We start from the raw sequence: 20,609 nt of genomic DNA, 5'->3' as shown, positions 1-20,609 counted from the left end.
TTTTTGGGGGATATTTATTATAACAAAAAGTAAAAAATAATGAGTTTTTTTCAAAATTGTTGCTCTATTTTTGTTTATAGCGCAAAAAATAAAAACCGCAGAGGTGATCAAATACCACCAAAAGAAAGCTCTATTTGTGGGAAAAAAAGGACGTCAATTTTGTTTGGCAGCCACGTTGCACGACCGCGCAATTGTCAGTTAAAACGACGCAGTACCGAAACGCCAAAAGTGGTCTGGTCTTTGACCAGCAAAATGGTCCGGTCTGTAAGTGGTTAAAGACCACCCACAAATTGATAATTTGGTTGAAATCCATGAAATATACTGTATTTCAAATGTTATGCTCTGTACTTGACATGTATGTACATTTGGCAAATAAAAACCTTTAAAAAAAATAAAATAAAATAAAAAACATTAGGGGCAATCAAAGGGTTAAATGTGTGCCTAGCTGGTGTTTTCTTACTGTGGGGAAGGTGCTTTTACTAGGGAAAGACATGGATTGGCACCCCTGCTTTTCAGGAACACAGGATCAATGTCTTTCCTACTGACAGAACGGCAATCTGCCTTGTTTACGTAGGCAGACTGCTGTTCTGCCTGTGTAATGAATGATTGACTGGTGCCAGCTGACATTGAGTCTGCGGTACCCACCCATCGGCTCCCACTGGATAATCACAGTGCGAGTGATCCTGCAAAACTGCAAGCGATTAAAGCAAATCTCAGGGAACAAAAAATTTCCTTTAAATTGAAACCTCAATTTCTAAAAAAAAATCCCATATAAATCCTATAATTTTTGTACAAAATGCCTTTGCAAACGGAGTTATCACTATATAGGATTCGCAGTGACATCATTACTGTGCTGTGCAGAGAGCAGAGCTATGTGCAGAGCTCTGTGAGAAGGACCCAGAAGCAGCGCCCACTAGAGGTTGCTTGCAGAAAAGTACATGGAGAGAGAAACGGGGAACGATCTGTATTACAGGAAGCTCCTTCACAGAGGCAAAGGTCACACTGGATTACTGCACAGATCTGGAAGAAATGCACAAAGCACACGAGATTTGAATAAGAATGCACATACCTCGTGTAGTTAGACAATATTTGCTTTTCCTGGAGTTCAGCTTTAACAATATTACATTTAATAGCTGCAAAAGCTTTACATGCCTGATTGGGTTATTTCATTTTTTTTGTCTACACCTAGAGCTATACAATAAATCAAGCATTTCTCCAATAAAATGCATTACATTCATAAGGATTGTTCCCAATTGATTTGCTTACAAACGAGATTTAAGTTACTGTATGTTTGCTTCCATTTAACTTCAAAGTAATGACTGCTCAGTCCATCTAATTTATGGATTTTGTGGTTTAGGTGATTTGTATTGAAAACATATTAAGCATGTATTAAGAAAAAGGGATAAAGGAAAAACAGTTATACAGATTAAAAATGGATGGATACACTGAATGGATAAGGTCACTTCAAGTGATGAATAATGACCCTCGAACACAAACTGGGGACTGAAGTTGCTTATGCAAAGCCAATAGCATTATTTCTTAAAGTGACCACGTTATTTTCCCATTTGTGGCAAAGAAATAGGCTCCTGAAAAGAAGTTATAGTAAGCAGCCCCACCACCCCTGTTTAACTTCTGGAGCCCTGAGAAAAACCCAGTACTTCACAAGGAAGCAGGCCACTCTCTTCCCTACCTGCTTTAGGTAGTATGTATCTGTACCCATTCAGAGTTCTGAGACCAGACTAGCATTAACAGTCTTAGGTCTCAGACTAATGAGAACCAATCAGCTTGATTTTCAATCATCTGATCACCATAACATCCAATCATGGGAATTACATGCAGGTTGGAGAAATTTGCTTAGAACTTCCATTGACTTTAGGCATTTGCAACTCGCAGAGTGCTGTAGAACAGCGGCCCCCAACAGCAGTCTCCAACATTATTTAACACAAGGGACTGGTCTCGTGGAAGACAATTTATCCATGAAACCAAGGAGGGTGGTGGGGGTGGGTAATATAGCCTGCCACCAGATAAAGATACACAGTATATGGTAACAATTATTTTTTCTGCATTGTAAAACGTCTGTCACTGCAAGAACACACAGGAAGCAATAGTTTCCTATGTATCCCATTTACAATACATGCCAAATTGCATGGCACTGTCCAGCTCAGCACACTGCTGGACATTGCCATGAATGAAGTTCAAGTAAAGTTTGTACAAAACCAAAAAAAGGGGCTGCATGATGTGCTGAATTGCACACAACACAGCCCCCTAGAACAGATAGCTGCCAGAGTAGTTAGGTGCTCTGGTAGCTCTCCATTCCCATGTGAATGTGCGTAACCTGGTTCCTAATAGACCACAGACCAATACTGGTCTACGGCCTGGGGGTTGGGGACCTCTGCTTTAGAAGCTGGTAAAAGGGACAGGCACATTAAACTCATTATTTACAGATATCAGTTTTTCAAATAACAATGAAATCACATATGAACTTCAACCACCCTCTGGTACCCCCCTTTATTATTCCCGTACCCCCCTCCTCCGCCTTCCTGAGCTGCAAAAGTCTCCTAAAATAGAACTTAACTTCTAGGTATGGCACTAAATACTCACTCCTTATTGATCCTTCCACAATGCAGTGACCCATACCTATGAAACCTTTCCCAGGCTGTAATACTGTCATGTAGGCAAGGCCAAGCTTATCCATAGGAAAATACAGATAATTAGGAAAGTCAGTATTTGCCAACCCTGTCCTTAATAAGACATGAGGGTTGGTTTACTAAGGAATTGAGAATACAATTCCCTCAAAAGATTGTAGCTGTGTTTACTTTGAATGCCCAATTACATGCAGATAAATTAAACAGGAGCTTCCTTTTCACATGGTTGGATAATTGAAGTAAATATGTGTTCAATTTATTGGGTGAAGATTCTCAAATCCCTTAGTTACTCATCCTTGTTGCATTAAAGTGGAAAATGTGGTGCTAGTTGCCTACATGATAATGCATGGTCTACAGGCCCTTAGAGTGGCATCTGGTCATTGCAAAGTCTGCAAGGCCATTGTTATGTCCCTGATTCTCTAGTATAGTAGGTTTGATATGTGAGTTATAGCTGAAAATGAGAAGAAAAAATCTCTGCCAGTTATAAGCTGACATTGAATATTCCATAGACATTTATGTTGTATATTTATGTTCTATTATTGTGGGTTTATGTACTCTATTTACAATGACTAGTGGTAAGGCTGTCAAAGCTTTCCCCTGCCAGGTTGCCGAGACATGTTGAGTACCAAAATGAACTGACCGCACTGATGATTTTTGCTCTCTCACCAAGCCTAAAGTCCTTGACCACAGCTTGTTTAAAATAGCCGTGGTGACAACATCACGGTCTTCACGTTGCAGCATGTAACAGGCCAGCTGAGACCGATTCACTCTGCAGTGCCCCCTCAACAGTAAATCATATATATCAGAGAGAAAAATCAAGAGGTTTATTTCATGATAATGCTCAATAATTATCCATAGCTAAAATCATACTACAGAATAGTTGTAAATGGTAACTCCACTTTGCACCGCTTGCTTTCTTAAAGTAAATTTGTTAAAAACCTGATGAAAGCAGCTATTCCTCAATATCTGTTTTGGTTGGACCTAATTCTTTAAGCAATGGATTCATATGGCATGGCCCTCACACTAAAGAGAGTGGTGTTATTTTTCTATAATCAATAAATCTCAACAGCATTTAAAAAAAAAAAAAAAGCAAGTACAGCTGTCCACTCGTCTATCCATTCATCCAACTAATAAGCATGTATAAATAAATGGGAAGTACATCCATTCAAACAAGCATTCACCCATATAACCATCCATCCATCCACCCATTCATCTATATTAATAAATGAAAATCTGTCTGTCTATCTAGCCATCCATTCATTTATACATCCAACCATCTATTCACCTGCTTATCCAACCAACCAATCAACCAAACTACCAACCAACCAACCAACAATCCATCCACAAAAGATGGATTGATCTATCCATTCATCCATCTATATGAATAAATGGAAAGTCCATCAATCCATTTAAGCATCCATTCATCCATCCATCTATCCATCTACTTATCCACCCATCCAACTATCCATCCATAGAAGATAATGAAAAGAAAACAGCTAACGTATTTAAATATCTTTGCCACTAGCAAAGCACCTGCTACTGAATCAGAGAAAAACAAACATCTATCCATTTGTCCATCTATCCAACTAACCATCCATTCATCCATCCATATGAATAAATTGAAAGCCTGCCTATCCAGTCAACAATCTATTCATCCATCCAGCTATCCATTCATCTATTCTTCCAACCATCCATCCAACCATTATCCATCCAGCCATCCATTCATCCATCCAAAGAGGATAATGAAAAGAAAACTCTGTGCATATTGAAATATCTGTGTGACTGGTGAAGCACCTGCTACTGCACCAGAGAAAAACAAACAGTCATTTTCAGATATACAGATATTGCAAATTACATGCCAGAATAAACAGAAATCACTCTCAGTTCAAACAAAGCTTTTATGTGCGTCATAATATCCAGCAGCTGTCATTCAAAGCTAAATGCAAGGCTAGATTCTCCCTCATTTACAAAGACAGTGTAAAAACTTTAAAGTGAATCTGTTACACACCTGCACTATGGCCAGTCAATAGGGGGCTTTAAGAATGTGTATTTGATACAAAAGTGTATAATATGTGTACGCACCATATCATTCAATTGTGTACAACCGCTACGTTTTTCTTTAGATTTAACACTAGCTTTGTAGCTTGAGGGTTTACCTAAAACAACCCATTCATAGAGATGTCAACCTGGGACATCAATTTATTCAGGTATGAGATATGCACAGTATATTTACGGTGGTCCAAGCTTCACCAGTGTAAGTATACAACAAAGATCATACCTGGACATCAGGATTGCAAACAGACAGGTAGGTATATTTTATTGCAGAGTACAGTTCAGCTTTAAGTTTTTACATTGTTGTTTTATATCAGTTTTTTTTTTTTTTTGCATACGTGGTTTATACAATCTTTGTTTCACCAATAAACAATACATGAGAAAGGGTTCCTAGAGCACCACGGGTGATCCAAAATGACAGTAAAGCTCCCCATGCAGTTCCCTTTGACTGACAAAGGCCCAAAACTCAAATAACACATTAGTTCTGTACACATGAAGCTTATTTTAGCACAGCTGAAAATTGAGACAGCATACAGTATGTATCGAGACTACTTATGTATGTTAGCCAAATAGTGTATGTATGGACAGAAGACTACAATAAAGTTTTCCTTTAGATTTACCAAGAGTTTTTTAGAATGAGGGACTACCTAAAACCTGGGACATCATTTTACTTATTTAGGTATGAGATACGAATTGTTACTTTGGTTCAAGCTTCACCAGTGTAAGTATGCAATAAAGATCATACCTGGAGATCAGCTTTAAAGTGGATGTAAACCCACTTTATTTTATTTTTTTATTTAGGCTTGTAACTTGTACAGTATAGGATTTCATATCATCTGTGCCCAGTCTTGCCACAAAGAGTTAGTCCAGCTCTGAGCAATCCTCTTATCTTTTTTCTGTGAGATAAAAATGGACAGAGAAATACCAGTCAGTTCTTCCCCGCTGCTGTGAGTGACAGTGTGATTTACATATCTCATGCACGAGCCTTAGAGAGGCATTATGTGTAATTCTCATCCCCTCCTCCTTTCTTCTCCAGCTCTCCCAGGATTGGCTGCTCCATACGTCAGCATGATTGGGCATGCTAAAGTCATGTGGTGACTTTCCTGGGTTTTGACTGGATGTTGGTGATCATAGCAGAAGTTCAGTGTAAGAAAAACACTGGAGAAAATTTATGTTGACAAGGGGAGTGTAAAGGCATCACGACTTCACCCATCGAGCTCCGGACAACAGATCTACTCACAGAATCTGCAATTTTTGGGGTCTCATAACAGACAGAGGGGAGACATTTGACAGGTAAGGATACGTGCAGGAGGCATGTATATCCATATAGATAACCACTATGTCAGTAGTTTAGAAAGGATGAGAATGGGTTTATATCCACTTAAAATTTCTGCTTTAACTTGGTTAGTTTGGAGGTGGTAGCAGAGTATATTGTACACCTGGTATCACCAGCTCTTTTTATTATACTGATATTATGTCATCAGATGTGATAGCAGACATAATGGTACCACAACATAGGGCCTTACTGCTATAGCCCACTAAAGGTCACGCAGGTGACTGCTCATGCAATGTTTAGAACAATGGTCGCCAAATGCGGTCCTTTGCCTGCCTTCATTTGGCCCTTGACGAAGCATTATTCCTTCTACTGATACCAACAATGAGGCACCATTCTTTCCATTGATACCAATGGTGGGACATATTTCTTCTCACTGACACAAATGGTGGTGTTACGGTCCAGGTGTGGAAGCCCGACTTGTAGGAGGAGACCTCTCTTACAACGCTGGTTCAGGAGCCGCTGGAATGGAGACAGCGGTCTCGAGAGCACAGTGGGTAGGAGTGCCTGCTGGATAGGACCGCTGGAGCTGATGGTAGAGCAGAGGATCCTCTGGAAAGGCTGAGCGACTGGAGGTTAGCTGGCAGGCTGAGAGATGCAGACAGTAGCTCGGGAGCCGATCACTGAACAGGCAGAAGGCTGGAGCAGAGTCAGACGGTCCGGGTCAAGGTAAGTAGGCAGGTGGCAACAGGAGGCAAGAAGTGTCGGTAAAACTGGCAGAGGTCGGCAACGGAATCGTAGGCAGGAGAGGTAGCGAGGTCAGGCAAGCCGGGTCGGTTCGGAGAAGGCAGAGAAGTCAAACAGGCCGGGTCGGTAACGGTAGCAGGTAATCAGGTTCAGAATCAGGTATTCAGGCACTCAGGAGCTGAGACGAAACAGCGCCGCACCAGCGCGCTTGAGGAACCTTTAAACGTTCAGTGGCGGGAAGTAGCGCACGAACGCCACTCACGACCACGCGAACGAGCGCGCGCACGAACGGCACACACGACGATACATATTAGCGTGTAAACGAACGCGCACGCGAACGCGTACGCGAACGCGCAGGGAGCACGCGTCGACGCCTGTGTGAACGCAGCTGTGCCTGTCTATTGCTGGTAAGTTCCTGACATTGCCCCCTCCCAAGGGGCAGCCTCCGGATGCCCAACAGGTTCCTCTTTTCTGGATGGGCAGACAGGTATGCACGAATTAATCGCTTGGCATGGATATTGCTATCCGGCTCCCAGGAATTGTTCTCCGGCCCAAACCCCTTCCATTTGATCAAAAATTGAATGCGTCCCTGTCTTCTTCTGCAGTCGAGGATGGCCTCCACCTCATATTCCTCATTTCCATCCACTAGGATGGGCTCTGGAGGTCTAGTTCCTCTATCAGGAAAAGGATCAGGGACGGCAGGCTTCAGCAGTGACACGTGAAACACAGGGTGAATTTTAAGCGACTCGGGCAGGGTTAACTCATAGGAGACTTCATTAATTTTCCTCTTAACCGGGAAAGGTCCCATAAACTTAGGTGCAAGCTTCCTGGAAGGACAAGCCATTTTAATGTTACTGGTAGAAAGCCATACCTGGTCGCCCGGTTGTAGGGTCAGTTCCCCTCTTCTTTTCCGGTCAAAGGCTCTCTTACCGTCTGCCTGGGCCTTGGCCACTGCCTCCTGCAACACCCGGTTATTGTGGCTGAGGAAGTCCACTGTCTCCTGGACCGCTGGAACTGAGGTTTCTGAAAGAAAATCAGGCAAAAAGGTTAAATGAAAGCCATAATTGGCGAAAAAAGGGGATTGACCGGTGGCCGAATGACAAGCATTGTTATAGGCAAATTCTGCCAACGGCAGCAGGGGCACCCAATCATTCTGCACGAATGAAGTGAAGCACCTAATATACTGCTCAAGAGTCTGGTTGGTCCTTTCTGTCTGCCCATTAGTTTGGGGGTGATAGGCCGAGGACAGGGCCAGCTCAATTTTCAGGATTTCACACAGGGCCCTCCAGAAACGTGAGGTGAACTGCACTCCTCTGTCGGAGACTATATTTGCAGGAACTCCGTGTAGCCTCACAATCTCCTTAATGAATACGTGGGCAGTCTCCACGGCAGATGGGGTCCCTTTTAGGGGTAAGAAATGGGCCATTTTGGATAGCCGGTCTACCACCACAAAGATAGTCGAGCACCCCTCAGAACATGGGAGCTCGACAATGAAGTCCATGCTAATCATTTTCCAGGGTCTGTCGGGCACGGGTAAGGGTTTTAGCAGTCCCCAAGCCTGATTCCTTGGTGTCTTGTTCTGAATGCAAACGGGACAGGAGCTGACGTACTTTTCGCAAAAGTCCTTCAGATTGGGCCACCAGAACGTGCGTCGTACGAGCTCAAGGGTCTTACGGACCCCAAAGTGGCCTGCCAGCGGGTGATCATGAAGAAGGGACAACACCTTGACTCGGACATCCTTGGGGACGAAGACTTGACTTCCCCTCCAGAACAGGCCGTCTCTGGACACTAGGGTGATTCCGGGGGGTTTTGATGAGTCAGAGGATGCTTCCTTGATCAGGGAAAGTAGGTCTGACTGTAAAAGTAAAAAATTTCCGGCAGGCAGGATTGTATCAGGGACAGATGAGTCTTTGGGGTTGTCGTACATTCGTGACAGCGCATCTGGTTTCACGTTCTTCGATCCGGGCCGGTACGTGATATGAAAGGAGAAACGCGAGAAGAACAAGGCCCAGCGGGCTTGTCGGGGTCTTAGTCGCTTGGCAGACCTTAGGTACTCTAAGTTCTTGTGATCTGTATATATTAGTACCGGGTGAGCAGCGCCCTCCAACAGATATCTCCATTCCTCCAAGGCCGCTTTAATAGCAAGCAATTCTCGGTCGCCCACGTCGTAATTTCTCTCTGCGGAAGAGAGTTTCCTGGAGAAGAACCCCACAGGGTGCATTAGGTCCTTGTTGCCTCGACGTTGGGAAATGACCGCTCCTATAGCCACTTCAGAAGCGTCTACTTCAAGGATGAAGGGTAGAGACGGGTCCGGGTGACTGAGAATTGGGGCAGACGTGAAAAGTCCTTTAAGTTCTTCAAAGGCACTCTGGGCCTCCTGAGTCCAGCAGAAGCGAGAGTTCTGTTTGGTCAGTTGCGTGATGGGCGCAATTATAGCCGAAAAGCCTCTTATGAATTTTCTATAGAAATTCGCGAAGCCGATGAAGCGTTGTACGCCCTTCTTATCCGGAGGCGCGGGCCAGTCTAGCACAGCAGATACTTTCTGGGGATCCATCTTGATGCCCGTTGGGGAAATCACTAGTCCCAGGAATTGGATGCTCTGTAACTCGAATTCGCATTTCTCAGCCTTTGCGTAGAGTCGATGTTGGCGAAGACGGTTTAGGACCTTGCGGACATGTTCCCGATGCTGATCGAGGGAGCTGGAAAATATTAGGATGTCGTCCAGGTAGACGATCACAAATACATCAAGGAAATCCCTGAATACGTCATTGATTAGGTGTTGGAATGTGGCCGGGGCATTGCAGAGCCCGAAGGGCATTACTAGATATTCATAATGCCCAAATCGGGTCCGGAAGGCTGTCGTCCATTCGTGGCCGGCCTGAATGCGAACTAGGTTATAGGCTCCTCTTAGATCAAGCTTGGTGAATATGACAGCGGACCTCAGTCTCTGAAAGAGTTCGGGTATCAAGGGTAAGGGGTAGCGGTTCTTCACCGTAATTTTGTTTAACTCCCTATAGTCCACACATGGTCGGAGGGTCTGATCCTTCTTGGTGACGAAAAAGATTCCAGCTCCTGCTGGGGAAGTTGAAGGGCGAATGAACCCCTTCTCTAGGTTCTCGTCCAAGTAGGTCTTAAGTGCTCCCTGCTCCTTTTCTGATAGAGGAAAATGCGTCCGAAAGGGATCTCGGCCCCAGGGAGTAGTTCAATCGGACAATCATAGGGGCGGTGAGGAGGTAGAGTGTCTGCTCCCTTCTTACTGAAAACATCGATAAAGTTGTGGTAATGCTTGGGTACAGTCCGAAGTAGATCTTGGTCAGAGTCTACACAAAAAAGGGTGGCAGAAGGTTTGGTGGAGTCTGTGAGGCAGTGCTTAAAACAATAGGAAGAGGGAAACGTGACTTCTCTAGTGACCCAATTGATGTAGGGGTTATGGGCTTGGAGCCAAGGTATGCCCAGAATGATCGGGAACATTGGAGAAGAGATCACATCAAGGGTCAGGAATTCTTTGTGCAGAGAGGAGATGGTGACAGGCAGGGGAAGAGTCTCTTGGATTACCTTCCCAGAACTGATGCTGGACCCATCGGCCAGGAAAACTGAGAGTTCATGAGCCTTGCCTCGTAACGGGATGCCCTGCTGGCCAGCAAAGGTGGAATCAATAAAGCAGCTGCACGCCCCGGAGTCAATGATAGCGTTGACTGTCACCGTCCTTCCTTGGAGCTGTAGAAGAAGAGGAACAGCAAGGTGGGTTGAGTTGGCAGACAATGCAGAGAGACTGGCAGAAGCAGGAGACAGACACTTACTTGTCTTGACAGGGCAGTTGAAGACATAGTGGCCCGAACCACCACAGTAGAGGCAGAGGTTCAGCTGCCGACGACGTGCGCGTTCCTCCGGGAGTAAAGCAGGGCGCATTAGTCCCAATTGCATGGGCTCAGAGGTGTCTGGAGTCGTACAAGGCGGAATGGAGCTGGTCGGAGGCACATAACGGGAAGCAGGCATTGGGGCCTTTGCTGTCATCCAAACTGGGCGGCCTTGCTGAGCGGAGCGCTCTGATCTTCGCTCCCGGAGGCGACGGTCAATCTGGATTGCCAGGGAGATCAGGGCCTCCAGAGTTTCGGGTATGCCAACTCGAGCAAGTTCGTCTTTAAGCCCCTCGGATAACCCCATGCGAAATTGATGTCTCAAAGCTGCATCATTCCATTCCGTGTCTGCGCTCCAGCGTCGAAAGTCCATAACGTAATCCTCGGCCGGTCTGCGGCCTTGCTGGAGCGCAAACAGGGCAGACTCAGCCGTGGCAGTCCTTTGGGGATCCTCGTAAAGCTGGGCCATGGCCTCGAAAAAGGACTGCAGAGAGAAGGTCGAGACTGAATCTCCTTCAAGTAAGCGGTGGGCCCAGGTCTGGGGTTCTCCTTGCAGGAGGGAGATTACAAACCCTACTTTAGTAATTTCTAGGGAAAAAGTCCGTGGTTGTAGGGCGAAATACAGTTGACAAGCGTTCCGAAAGGCCCGAAATTTGATTCGATCCCCAGAGAACCTCTCTGGGATGGGTACCCTTGGTTCAGGTGGAAGCATGACAACGGATGGTGAGGCGGCAGGCTGTACTGGTGGGGAGGAAGGAGCAGGAGCCGCGTGACCGGTATCAGTAAGGTTCTGGACCTGTCCTTCAAGTCTGGTGTAGCCATCCTGCAGTGATTTTACAGCTTGGGTAAGGGCCGACAGATGCGTGCAGATCTCCTTCATGGGAGAGGTCTCTCCTGCGGGCTCAGTCATGGCTGTTTCGTACTGTTACGGTCCAGGTGTGGAAGCCCGACTTGTAGGAGGAGACCTCTCTTACAACGCTGGTTCAGGAGCCGCTGGAATGGAGACAGCGGTCTCGAGAGCACAGTGGGTAGGAGTGCCTGCTGGATAGGACCGCTGGAGCTGATGGTAGAGCAGAGGATCCTCTGGAAAGGCTGAGCGACTGGAGGTTAGCTGGCAGGCTGAGAGATGCAGACAGTAGCTCGGGAGCCGATCACTGAACAGGCAGAAGGCTGGAGCAGAGTCAGACGGTCCGGGTCAAGGTAAGTAGGCAGGTGGCAACAGGAGGCAAGAAGTGTCGGTAAAACTGGCAGAGGTCGGCAACGGAATCGTAGGCAGGAGAGGTAGCGAGGTCAGGCAAGCCGGGTCGGTTCGGAGAAGGCAGAGAAGTCAAACAGGCCGGGTCGGTAACGGTAGCAGGTAATCAGGTTCAGAATCAGGTATTCAGGCACTCAGGAGCTGAGACGAAACAGCGCCGCACCAGCGCGCTTGAGGAACCTTTAAACGTTCAGTGGCGGGAAGTAGCGCACGAACGCCACTCACGACCACGCGAACGAGCGCGCGCACGAACGGCACACACGACGATACATATTAGCGTGTAAACAAACGCGCACGCGAACGCGTACGCGAACGCGCAGGGAGCACGCGTCGACGCCTGTGTGAACGCAGCTGTGCCTGTCTATTGCTGGTAAGTTCCTGACAGGTGGGTCCATTTGCCTTCTACTGACACCAACAATTGGTTATATTTTCTTCCACTGATATAAATGTTGGAACACTTTTCCACCCACTGATACCAATGATGATCACTATTCCTTCCACTGACATCAGCAATGGGGTACTATCTCTTCCATTGACACCAAAGATGGGGCACTATTCTTCCCACTAATACCAATTATGGAGCACTTTTAAAAAGGGAGGACCTCTTATTGACCAGAGGCACTATGTCATTTTTTATTTTTTTTAACTTTCACCAATCACCAAGCCGCAGACATTTTCTACTCCCACTGGAACTACCGATGGCACACTATTTTTTCTAAAGGAAGGTAGCTGCGCTGACAGTGACACTCCTGTTTTCAAATCAGAGGTAAATAATTAAATAATTATATAGATTGATATACAAACAATCAGATGTGACCATTTGGGTGGCTAGGACGTGCTGACGCAATCACGTTGGGATCCTGAGCAAACGGGAGCTCACTTGCCGGCCGGCATATATGCTGTTTTCTTCCTGTGTTTTGTAAGTGTTTTTATCCATATTTATTAAAGTGGTTTATCAGGTTTACACTATGGGAAGTCCCTTTTGCTTTCTTTCTGGGTGACAACTAGGGATGAGCTTCGTGTTCGAGTCGAACGTACGTTCGACTCGAACATTGGCTGTTCGGCCATTCGGCGAATTTCGAACGTTTGGGCCGTTCGCGTCAAAAATCGAGTGACGCGCGCGCGGACCACAATGCACTGCGGTGGCGCAGTGCATTGCTGCCCCATGATTGGCCAAGCATGCACTGTGACCCCGCATGCTTGGCCAATCGCAGCGCCGGCAGCGAGGAGAGCCATGATTGGCCACAGGCATCCTGCCTGTGGCCAATCATAGCTCAGGCTGTGTAGTGCATGCCCCACACTATATAAGGCCGCCTTTGAGGCGGCTTCGTGTAGTGTGTTACTTAGCATCTGAAGCAGTGGGTGTTCTGTGTACCTTCAACACAGTACACACCAATCGTTTTTGGCTGATTTCCTATCTTGCTGCTGTGTAGTGGTTGTTGTCTGTGCCCTGACTGCGGTATACACCACTATATTCACCTCACCTATATAGCTAGTGATCTAGCTTTAACCACTTAACAACTGCCCATTGCCGATTAACGGCTTCAGGGGGGTTGTTTAACTCTGAGAGGCCGTTAATTAACGGCCTCCCAGAATTCTGCTCTCGCGTGCCCCGAGGTGTGCGCACTCGAGAGCATCCGTGACCGCCGGGTCGCATCACGGATCACGGTAAACGGCCGCTCATAGCGGCCGTTTACCACGTGATTGCTCCGTCAAATGACGGAGTGATCACTTGGAAACAAACCGGCGTCATGTTATGACGCCTGTTCCTCCCTCCCCTCTCTGTACCGATCGGTACAGCGGAGGGGAAAGAGATCGGTGTCAGCAGCGATGTGGGCTGCATCTGCAGTGCCCACATCGCTGCTCACCGAATTTAACCCCTCAATTCCCTGCCAATACTCTGCAATACCAGTGCATACTCTGCAGTACCCTGCCATTACTCTGCAGTACCCCGCCATTACTCTGCAGTGCAGTACCCTGCCATTACTCTGCAGTGCAGTACCCTGCCATTACTCTGCAGTACCCCCCATTACTCTGCAGTAACCCCCATTACTCTGCAGTACCCCCCAATACTCTGCAGTACCCGCCATTACTCTGCAGTACCCCCAATACTCTGCAGTACCCTGCCATTACTCTGCAGTGCAGTACCCTGCCATTACTCTGCAGTACCCCCCATTACTCTGCAGTAACCCCCATTACTCTGCAGTACCCCCCAATACTCTGCAGTACCCGCCATTACTCTGCAGTACCCCCAATACTCTGCAGTACCCTGCCATTACTCTGCAGTGCAGTACCCTGCCATTACTCTGCAGTACCCCCCATTACTCTGCAGTAACCCCCATTACTCTGCAGTACCCCCCAATACTCTGCAGTACCCGCCATTACTCTGCAGTACCCGCCATTACTCTGCAGTACCCTGCCATTACTCTGTAGTACCCCCCAATACTCTGAAGTACCCTGCTATTACTCTGTAGTACCCCGCCAATACCCCGCCAATACTCTGTAATACCCTGCCATAAATTGCCATACCCAGCCATACTCAGAGATACCCAGCCATACTCGGTGATACCCTGAAATACCCAGCCATAGACGCCCCCCACCACTCACCGCCCTCCGGTGCTTCTACCAACTCGCCAGTACGATCAAAGCCAGAATCTTTTTTTTATTTTTTATTTCAGGCTTCCCAGCCTAGAGGTGAGATGTGGGGTCATATTGACCCCCCAGATTTCACTGTAAAGAGGACCTGTCACCCCATATTCCTATTACAAGGGATGTTTACATTTCTTGTAATAGGAATAAAAGTGATCAAAAATATATTTTTGGGGAAAAAAATGTCAAACTAACATAAATAAAGTAAAATGAACAATAAAAAAATAAAATAAAAATTAAAGCGCCCATGTCCCCATGTGCTCGCATGTGCCACACATGTGAGGTATCGCCGAGAATGTTAGAGCGAGAGCAATAATTCTAGTCCTAGACCTCCTCTGCAACTCAAAACATGTAACCAGTAAAAAAAAAATTAAAGCGTCGCCTATGGGGATTTTTTAAGTAGCGACGTTTGGCGCCATTCCTAGGGCATGTGCAATTTTGAAGAGTGACATGTTTGATATCTATTTACTCAGCATAACTTCATCTTTCACTTTATGCAAACATTGGGCTAACAAGTGGTTAATAATAGAGCTTGCAGTCAGTAGTGTTAGGAGATAGTGCGTGCTGTCTGCGTGCTCTGTACCCAGTACATACCGCTATAATATAGGGCAGGCCCCTACTTTCAAACATCCAACTTACAAACATCTCCTACTTGCAAACGCAAGGAGACAGCAGCAAGTGAGATGAAAAAAGATGGACGACAAAACAAATTATACAGGGGTGATAACCCTTCCCTATGTTTTCCAAAAAGCTTAAAGATAGTTTTTTTGACTGGAGCTACACTTTAAAAATGTACCGGTTGAAAATGACAAACAGATTCAACTTAACACAACAAACCTACACAGTCCCTGTCTTGTTTGCACCGCCTGTATACTGCTGTCCTGAGTATATAGGGCCTGGGGGCCACACGCATTTCCTTTTTTTAATATGGGTACGGGGTTCCCCTTAATATGCGTACAAGACCCAAATAGGCTGGTAATGGGCAGGGAGGGCTACCCATGCCATGTTTCTCAATGATTTTCAACCATATTGCAGGAACCAGATATAACATTAAAACCGCAAGCAGTTTTAAATGGTGTTATTTCCGTTTAATGTCATTTTGTGCAGGGACTGTTCTAAACACGGGAAACACGTGGCACTTCACAGGCATACTACAGACACCCCCCAGGCACCATATTTAAAGGAATATTTCACTTTTTTTTTTCACTTTAATCGTCATTAAAATCAGTGCTCCCGCCAAAACGGCAGTTTTTAAAACTTTTTTTTGCAGTGACCCATGTCCCCTGAGGCAGGAGGCAGGTCCCCAAACCCTTTTTAGGACACTATCTTGCATATTAGCCGTTAAAATTAGCACTTTCCAATTCGAACGTTCGAGTCCCATAGACTTCAATGGGGTTCTAACGTTCGTACCGAACGTGGGGGTCGTTCGCAAGTTCTGGTGCGAACCGAACCGGGGGGTGTTCGGCTCATCCCTAGTGACAACTGCCTCATGATCGGGAGTCTTCTCAGTCAATCATTGGGGGTTTGTGTTGCTGACCTGCTGTTTTTTGAATTTATCATACGGGATCTGCCATTGGGACCCTATCGGGGTGTTGATTGCAAACTGGTTGATGCTTGCCTCTGGTAAGTGTGTATTCTTTTATGGTGGTCAACATTTATTGGTGACGGAAGATTGCATGAATTCATCACATTCACTTATTCATTCATTACTTGGACTAATATTAGATTTTTTGTTTTTTAAAGAATTTTTTTATTATCACTCACGATATCATTTTTATTCATTTGCACATTGTTGGTTGGTGGTATCTCACATCTGATTGTTTGTATATCAATCTATATAATTATTTAATTATTTACCTTTGATTTGAAAATAAGAGTGTCACTGTCAGTGCAGCTACCTTCCTTTATTTTACAGTTTTTTTTGTGTGTATCATGCATAGTAGCTGCTGCTATTTATTATTTTCTAATTATTTAGTTAGGAGCTCAGTATCTTTCCTTTTTCCACACTATTTTTTCTACTGACACAAATAATGGGCCACTTTTCCTCCCACTAATACCAATGATGAAGCACTATTTCTCCTCCTATTGACCAGAGGCACTATTTAATTTAATTTTTTATTGATTTATTTTTACTTTTACTGATCACTAAGCCCCAGGCATTTTGTACAGCCACTTGCACCGATAGTGTACTACTTCTTCCACTGACACCAATGGTGGGGCACTATTCCTTTCACTGACACCAACGATGGGGCACTACTCTTTTCAATGACACCAATAATGTGACACTATTCCTCCCACTAATACCAATGATGGGGCACTATTCCTCCTCCAATCGACCAGAGGCACTGGTAATTGCACATGTAATTGTTTTTTGTTTCACTGATCACCAAGCCCCAGGCTTTTTCTACTCCCATTGGCCACAGTCCAGCGCTCATATATCCTAAAGGACAATAAACTGGTCCTTTGTTTATAAAGTTTGAAGATCTGCTGCATTGACTGACCACTGGGATCCACAGATGGCAAACTGTTACAGTGCAGATATCAAGACCAAAATAAAGCATGGTACATGCTATAGGTTTTACCCACTAAACCCAGTGGGCTGAACAAAAAAAAACTGTCAGCTCGGGTCGGAGCCGCTATGCTCACTATGCGAAGTAAGTACATCCATCTCCCCCACTGAGCTATTGTGTTCTGACAGGGGGATGCCCCCGCCAGAACACTCCGATCAGCAGTTTTTGCCATTGGCTGAGAACGCTGATTGAGTGTCGGTCAGTTCCTGTTTTTTCAGTATTATGCACGTCTGACAGATTAGAAGCTGGCCAAACGAATAACGGACATTTTTTTTTTAAACTGGCAAATGTCTCCCAACATTTGGCCTGTGTGTACCCGGCTTAGAGGAGACTGCAGATAAAAGGACAGAGAATTCCTGGTACATCTCTAATGCTGTATACACACGATTGGAATAATGGTCGGAAAAAGGTCTGATGGTTTTCTGACAGAATTATGCTCAAGCTGTCTTGCCTACACGCGGTCACACCAAATTCCAACCGTCAAGAGCGTGATGACGTACAACACGTACAACGGGACTAGAAAAAGGACGTTTAATAGCCAGTAGCCAATAGCTTCTGTCTCGTAGTTGAATTTGAGCATGCGTGAGTTTTTGCGCGTCGGAATTGCATTCACAAGATCGGAATTTTCCATCTGGAAAATTGAGAACGTGCTCTCTAATTTTTGCTGGTGGGAATTCGGCCAGTTAAATTCTGATGGAGCCTACACACGGTCGCGTTTTCAGATGAAAAGCTCTCATCGGTCTTTTGCTGGCCGAAATTCCGATCATGTGTACGTGGCATAATAGTTTTACAGATGCATGTATACACATTTACAAAACAATATCAGACCCACCACCACCCATTAGATTTTGCCTTCTCTAATATTGTAGATATAATATAGATTCTATTTGATACACCAACTGCTGTTGAAACCAAGAAACCTGAAACCTTGCAAATGCAGCAGTTTGAAGTTACAATACTATTGAAATATTTCTGATTTGGGAAAGCTTTATCTCTGCGAGAAGTGCCATCTGAGAGTTGAGGGCTTTGCTCTATGTTGAAGTAACATGGCGGAGGTCACAAGCAGACAGTGGGTGTCTCTTAAATTAGGACTGGAAATCCTCTTTCATGTCAGGAGTACATTTCAATATTGAGCCTTCAGTTAACACAAAATGTGTCTCTATTTGTATGATCCTGACAATCTGAGCTGTAGGCAAAAGCTGTTTGTAATACGTGAAAAGCAGTCTTCAGGGATGTCATTTTTGCTATTTAGAAGGTAGTGTCAAAACCTGATACACTGGGAGCAATTTAGCAGATCCTTGAAAAGAAAACATTTTAGTGATCCTGAGGGCACACTTTACCAACTCTACATGACCAGATGGTACTCACTGAGGCTTTAAAAGGAAAACTCGTGGAAATCGCACTACATCTGAAAGACAACAACTAAAGCCCAACATAGATAAAGACTCCCACAAAAAAGAGATAAATGATGCCCCTGATAAAATCTTAGTGTTCCTTGGGAAATCATCACACAAGTCAGCAGCTGAGAACGAACTGTAATATCCTTCCACTGCTGCTGTGACTTTGAAATACTTTATTATAAGATAGATGTTGATATTTGAATTGATATTAGCGGCCACCTAAAATCTGATGGTTAACGTTCCCATTTTGTGAAATTGAGTGAAGCTGGCTGCGAAAGACAGTTGTATCAGCAGAAAAAAAATTCAACCACTGGAGAACTTATTTTTTCACGATAGCAACATAAACCTGCATGCTTGGATAACATGGATGTCTATATTTATGTCCTTGCAGGTGAATGGAGGCAGCATGGCATGACATTCCTTGCACTTGACTATCAAAAATTAGCAACTGGCCAAAATATTTAGCAAGGCTTTTTACATGAGAATGTCAGCTAGAAATGTCTGGTTATCGTAAAGCATATGTAAAGGCTATGTTTAAAAATAAAAAACAAAACAATCTTCATTTTGCAAAGAATTGTGGGAAAAAATGACAACACCAAAAACCTCACTATGCCTCTTACTAAATACCTTGGAATGTCTACTTTCCAAAAAGGGGTCATTTGGGGGGTATTTGTGCTTTCCTGGCTTGTTCGAGTCACAAGAAATGAGATAGGCCACCAGTACATCAGGTGTGATCAATTTTTTATGATTCGCACCACAGCTTGTGGACTCTCTAACTTTCACAAAGACCAAATAATATCCACTAATTTGGGTTATTTTTACCAAAGATATGTAGCAGTATAAATTGTGGCCAAAATTTATGAAGAAAAAATAATAATTTGCATAATTTTATCACAGAAGCAAAGAAAAATGCGTTTTTTTCTTTCAAAATTTTTGGTCTTTTTTCATTTATAGCGCAAAAAATAAAAAACCCAGAGGTGATCAAATACCACCAAAAGAAAGCTCTATTTGTGAGAAAAAAAGGCCAAAAAATTCATTTGGGTACGGTGTTGCATGACTAAGTAATTGTCATTCAAAGTGTGAGAGCACCGAAAGCTGAAAATTGGTCTGGGCAGGAGGGGTGTTTAAGTGCCCAGTAGGCAAGTGGTTAAAGAATTACTTGTTGAATCTACCTCTGTATCAGAACAATAGAACAATCCACCCAATGCCAAATCCCCCCCCGGTCGGTCAGGTCACAGGCTACCCCCCCGATCAGTCAGGCAGTCACCAGCCCCGCACATACTCCAGCTAGATCACAGGCAGTGCTTCCCCTGGGAGGTGGGTAGTGTCTCCTCCTCCTAGTGCTTCATGGCGGCCTCCCTTGTGTCTCCTCTCTCTTCCTCCTCAGTGGCCAATAGGATTGCTTCTCCTCTGGGCCAATCAGGTGATTGGCTGGGAGGGGAATCAGGAAAACAATAGCAAATATTGATTCACTATTGCTTTTGGATTAGGGGGGCGGTGCTCCTGCGTCCTACATTACGGGTCACCACTGCTCGGTGGGCAGCAGCTTAATAACTATTTTCACAATTTTATCCATAGTGCAAAACATTTATCTTTGGTTTTAAATGTCAGAATTGGCCCAGACTTTCAGGTGGTAAAATAAGACATTCAAGCAATTATGATTTTTGGGAGCTCAGCATTGGCACCTCTGTATAATCATGTTTTCTTTATTTTGTCTATTAAATCTGTAAAGATTTCCAGAATGAAAACCCACATGAGAAATGAACATTTTAAAATCTACTTACGGTTTTCTGATTTCAGTGGAAGAATTTGGCTTAACTTATCCGGCGAGCTAGGACTATCAAGCTTTGAGACACAGTCAAAATTAATGATGAACATCATGGCTACACCTTCCTGGTTCTTTACAGGAATAATATGGGTACTGCAGACGAACGTTGAACCTGAAAGAGAAGATAAATTACAGTTAGCTTTTAGGGAAAGCAGTAATGTTTCTTCCAGAACTGCCTCTTCTGCCTCCACTATTACACAGCCAAGTGAAGGCGTCACTATTTTGAGATTATTCATAATGTAGAGTAAAGACTGTAGAAGGATAGTCCAGCTGCAAGAATACAACTATAGCCTTGTAGGAGGGCATAGGGGTGCAATTTATTACACAAGTAAT

At 44.7% G+C, this 20,609-nt stretch overlaps 1 protein-coding gene across 1 annotated transcript in view; it reads right to left on the bottom strand.

Moving 5' to 3' along the window:
• KCNH7 (potassium voltage-gated channel subfamily H member 7) overlaps positions 1–20,609 on the bottom strand; it is a 685,804-nt gene that overhangs the window by 354,880 nt on the left and 310,315 nt on the right. The window contains exon 3 of the mRNA XM_077447576.1: positions 20,233–20,388. Coding sequence (XP_077303702.1) covers positions 20,233–20,388 — 156 coding nt within the window. The remainder of the gene's footprint in view (positions 1–20,232; positions 20,389–20,609) is intronic.

This window comes from Lithobates pipiens, unplaced genomic scaffold, assembly GCF_037356315.1.
Source record: "Lithobates pipiens isolate NorthernLeopardFrog02 unplaced genomic scaffold, aLitPip1_a1.2 Scaffold_22, whole genome shotgun sequence".
In the NCBI taxonomy this organism is placed as follows: domain Eukaryota; kingdom Metazoa; phylum Chordata; class Amphibia; order Anura; family Ranidae; genus Lithobates; species Lithobates pipiens.
This window is presented reverse-complemented; position numbering and strand designations above follow the sequence as displayed.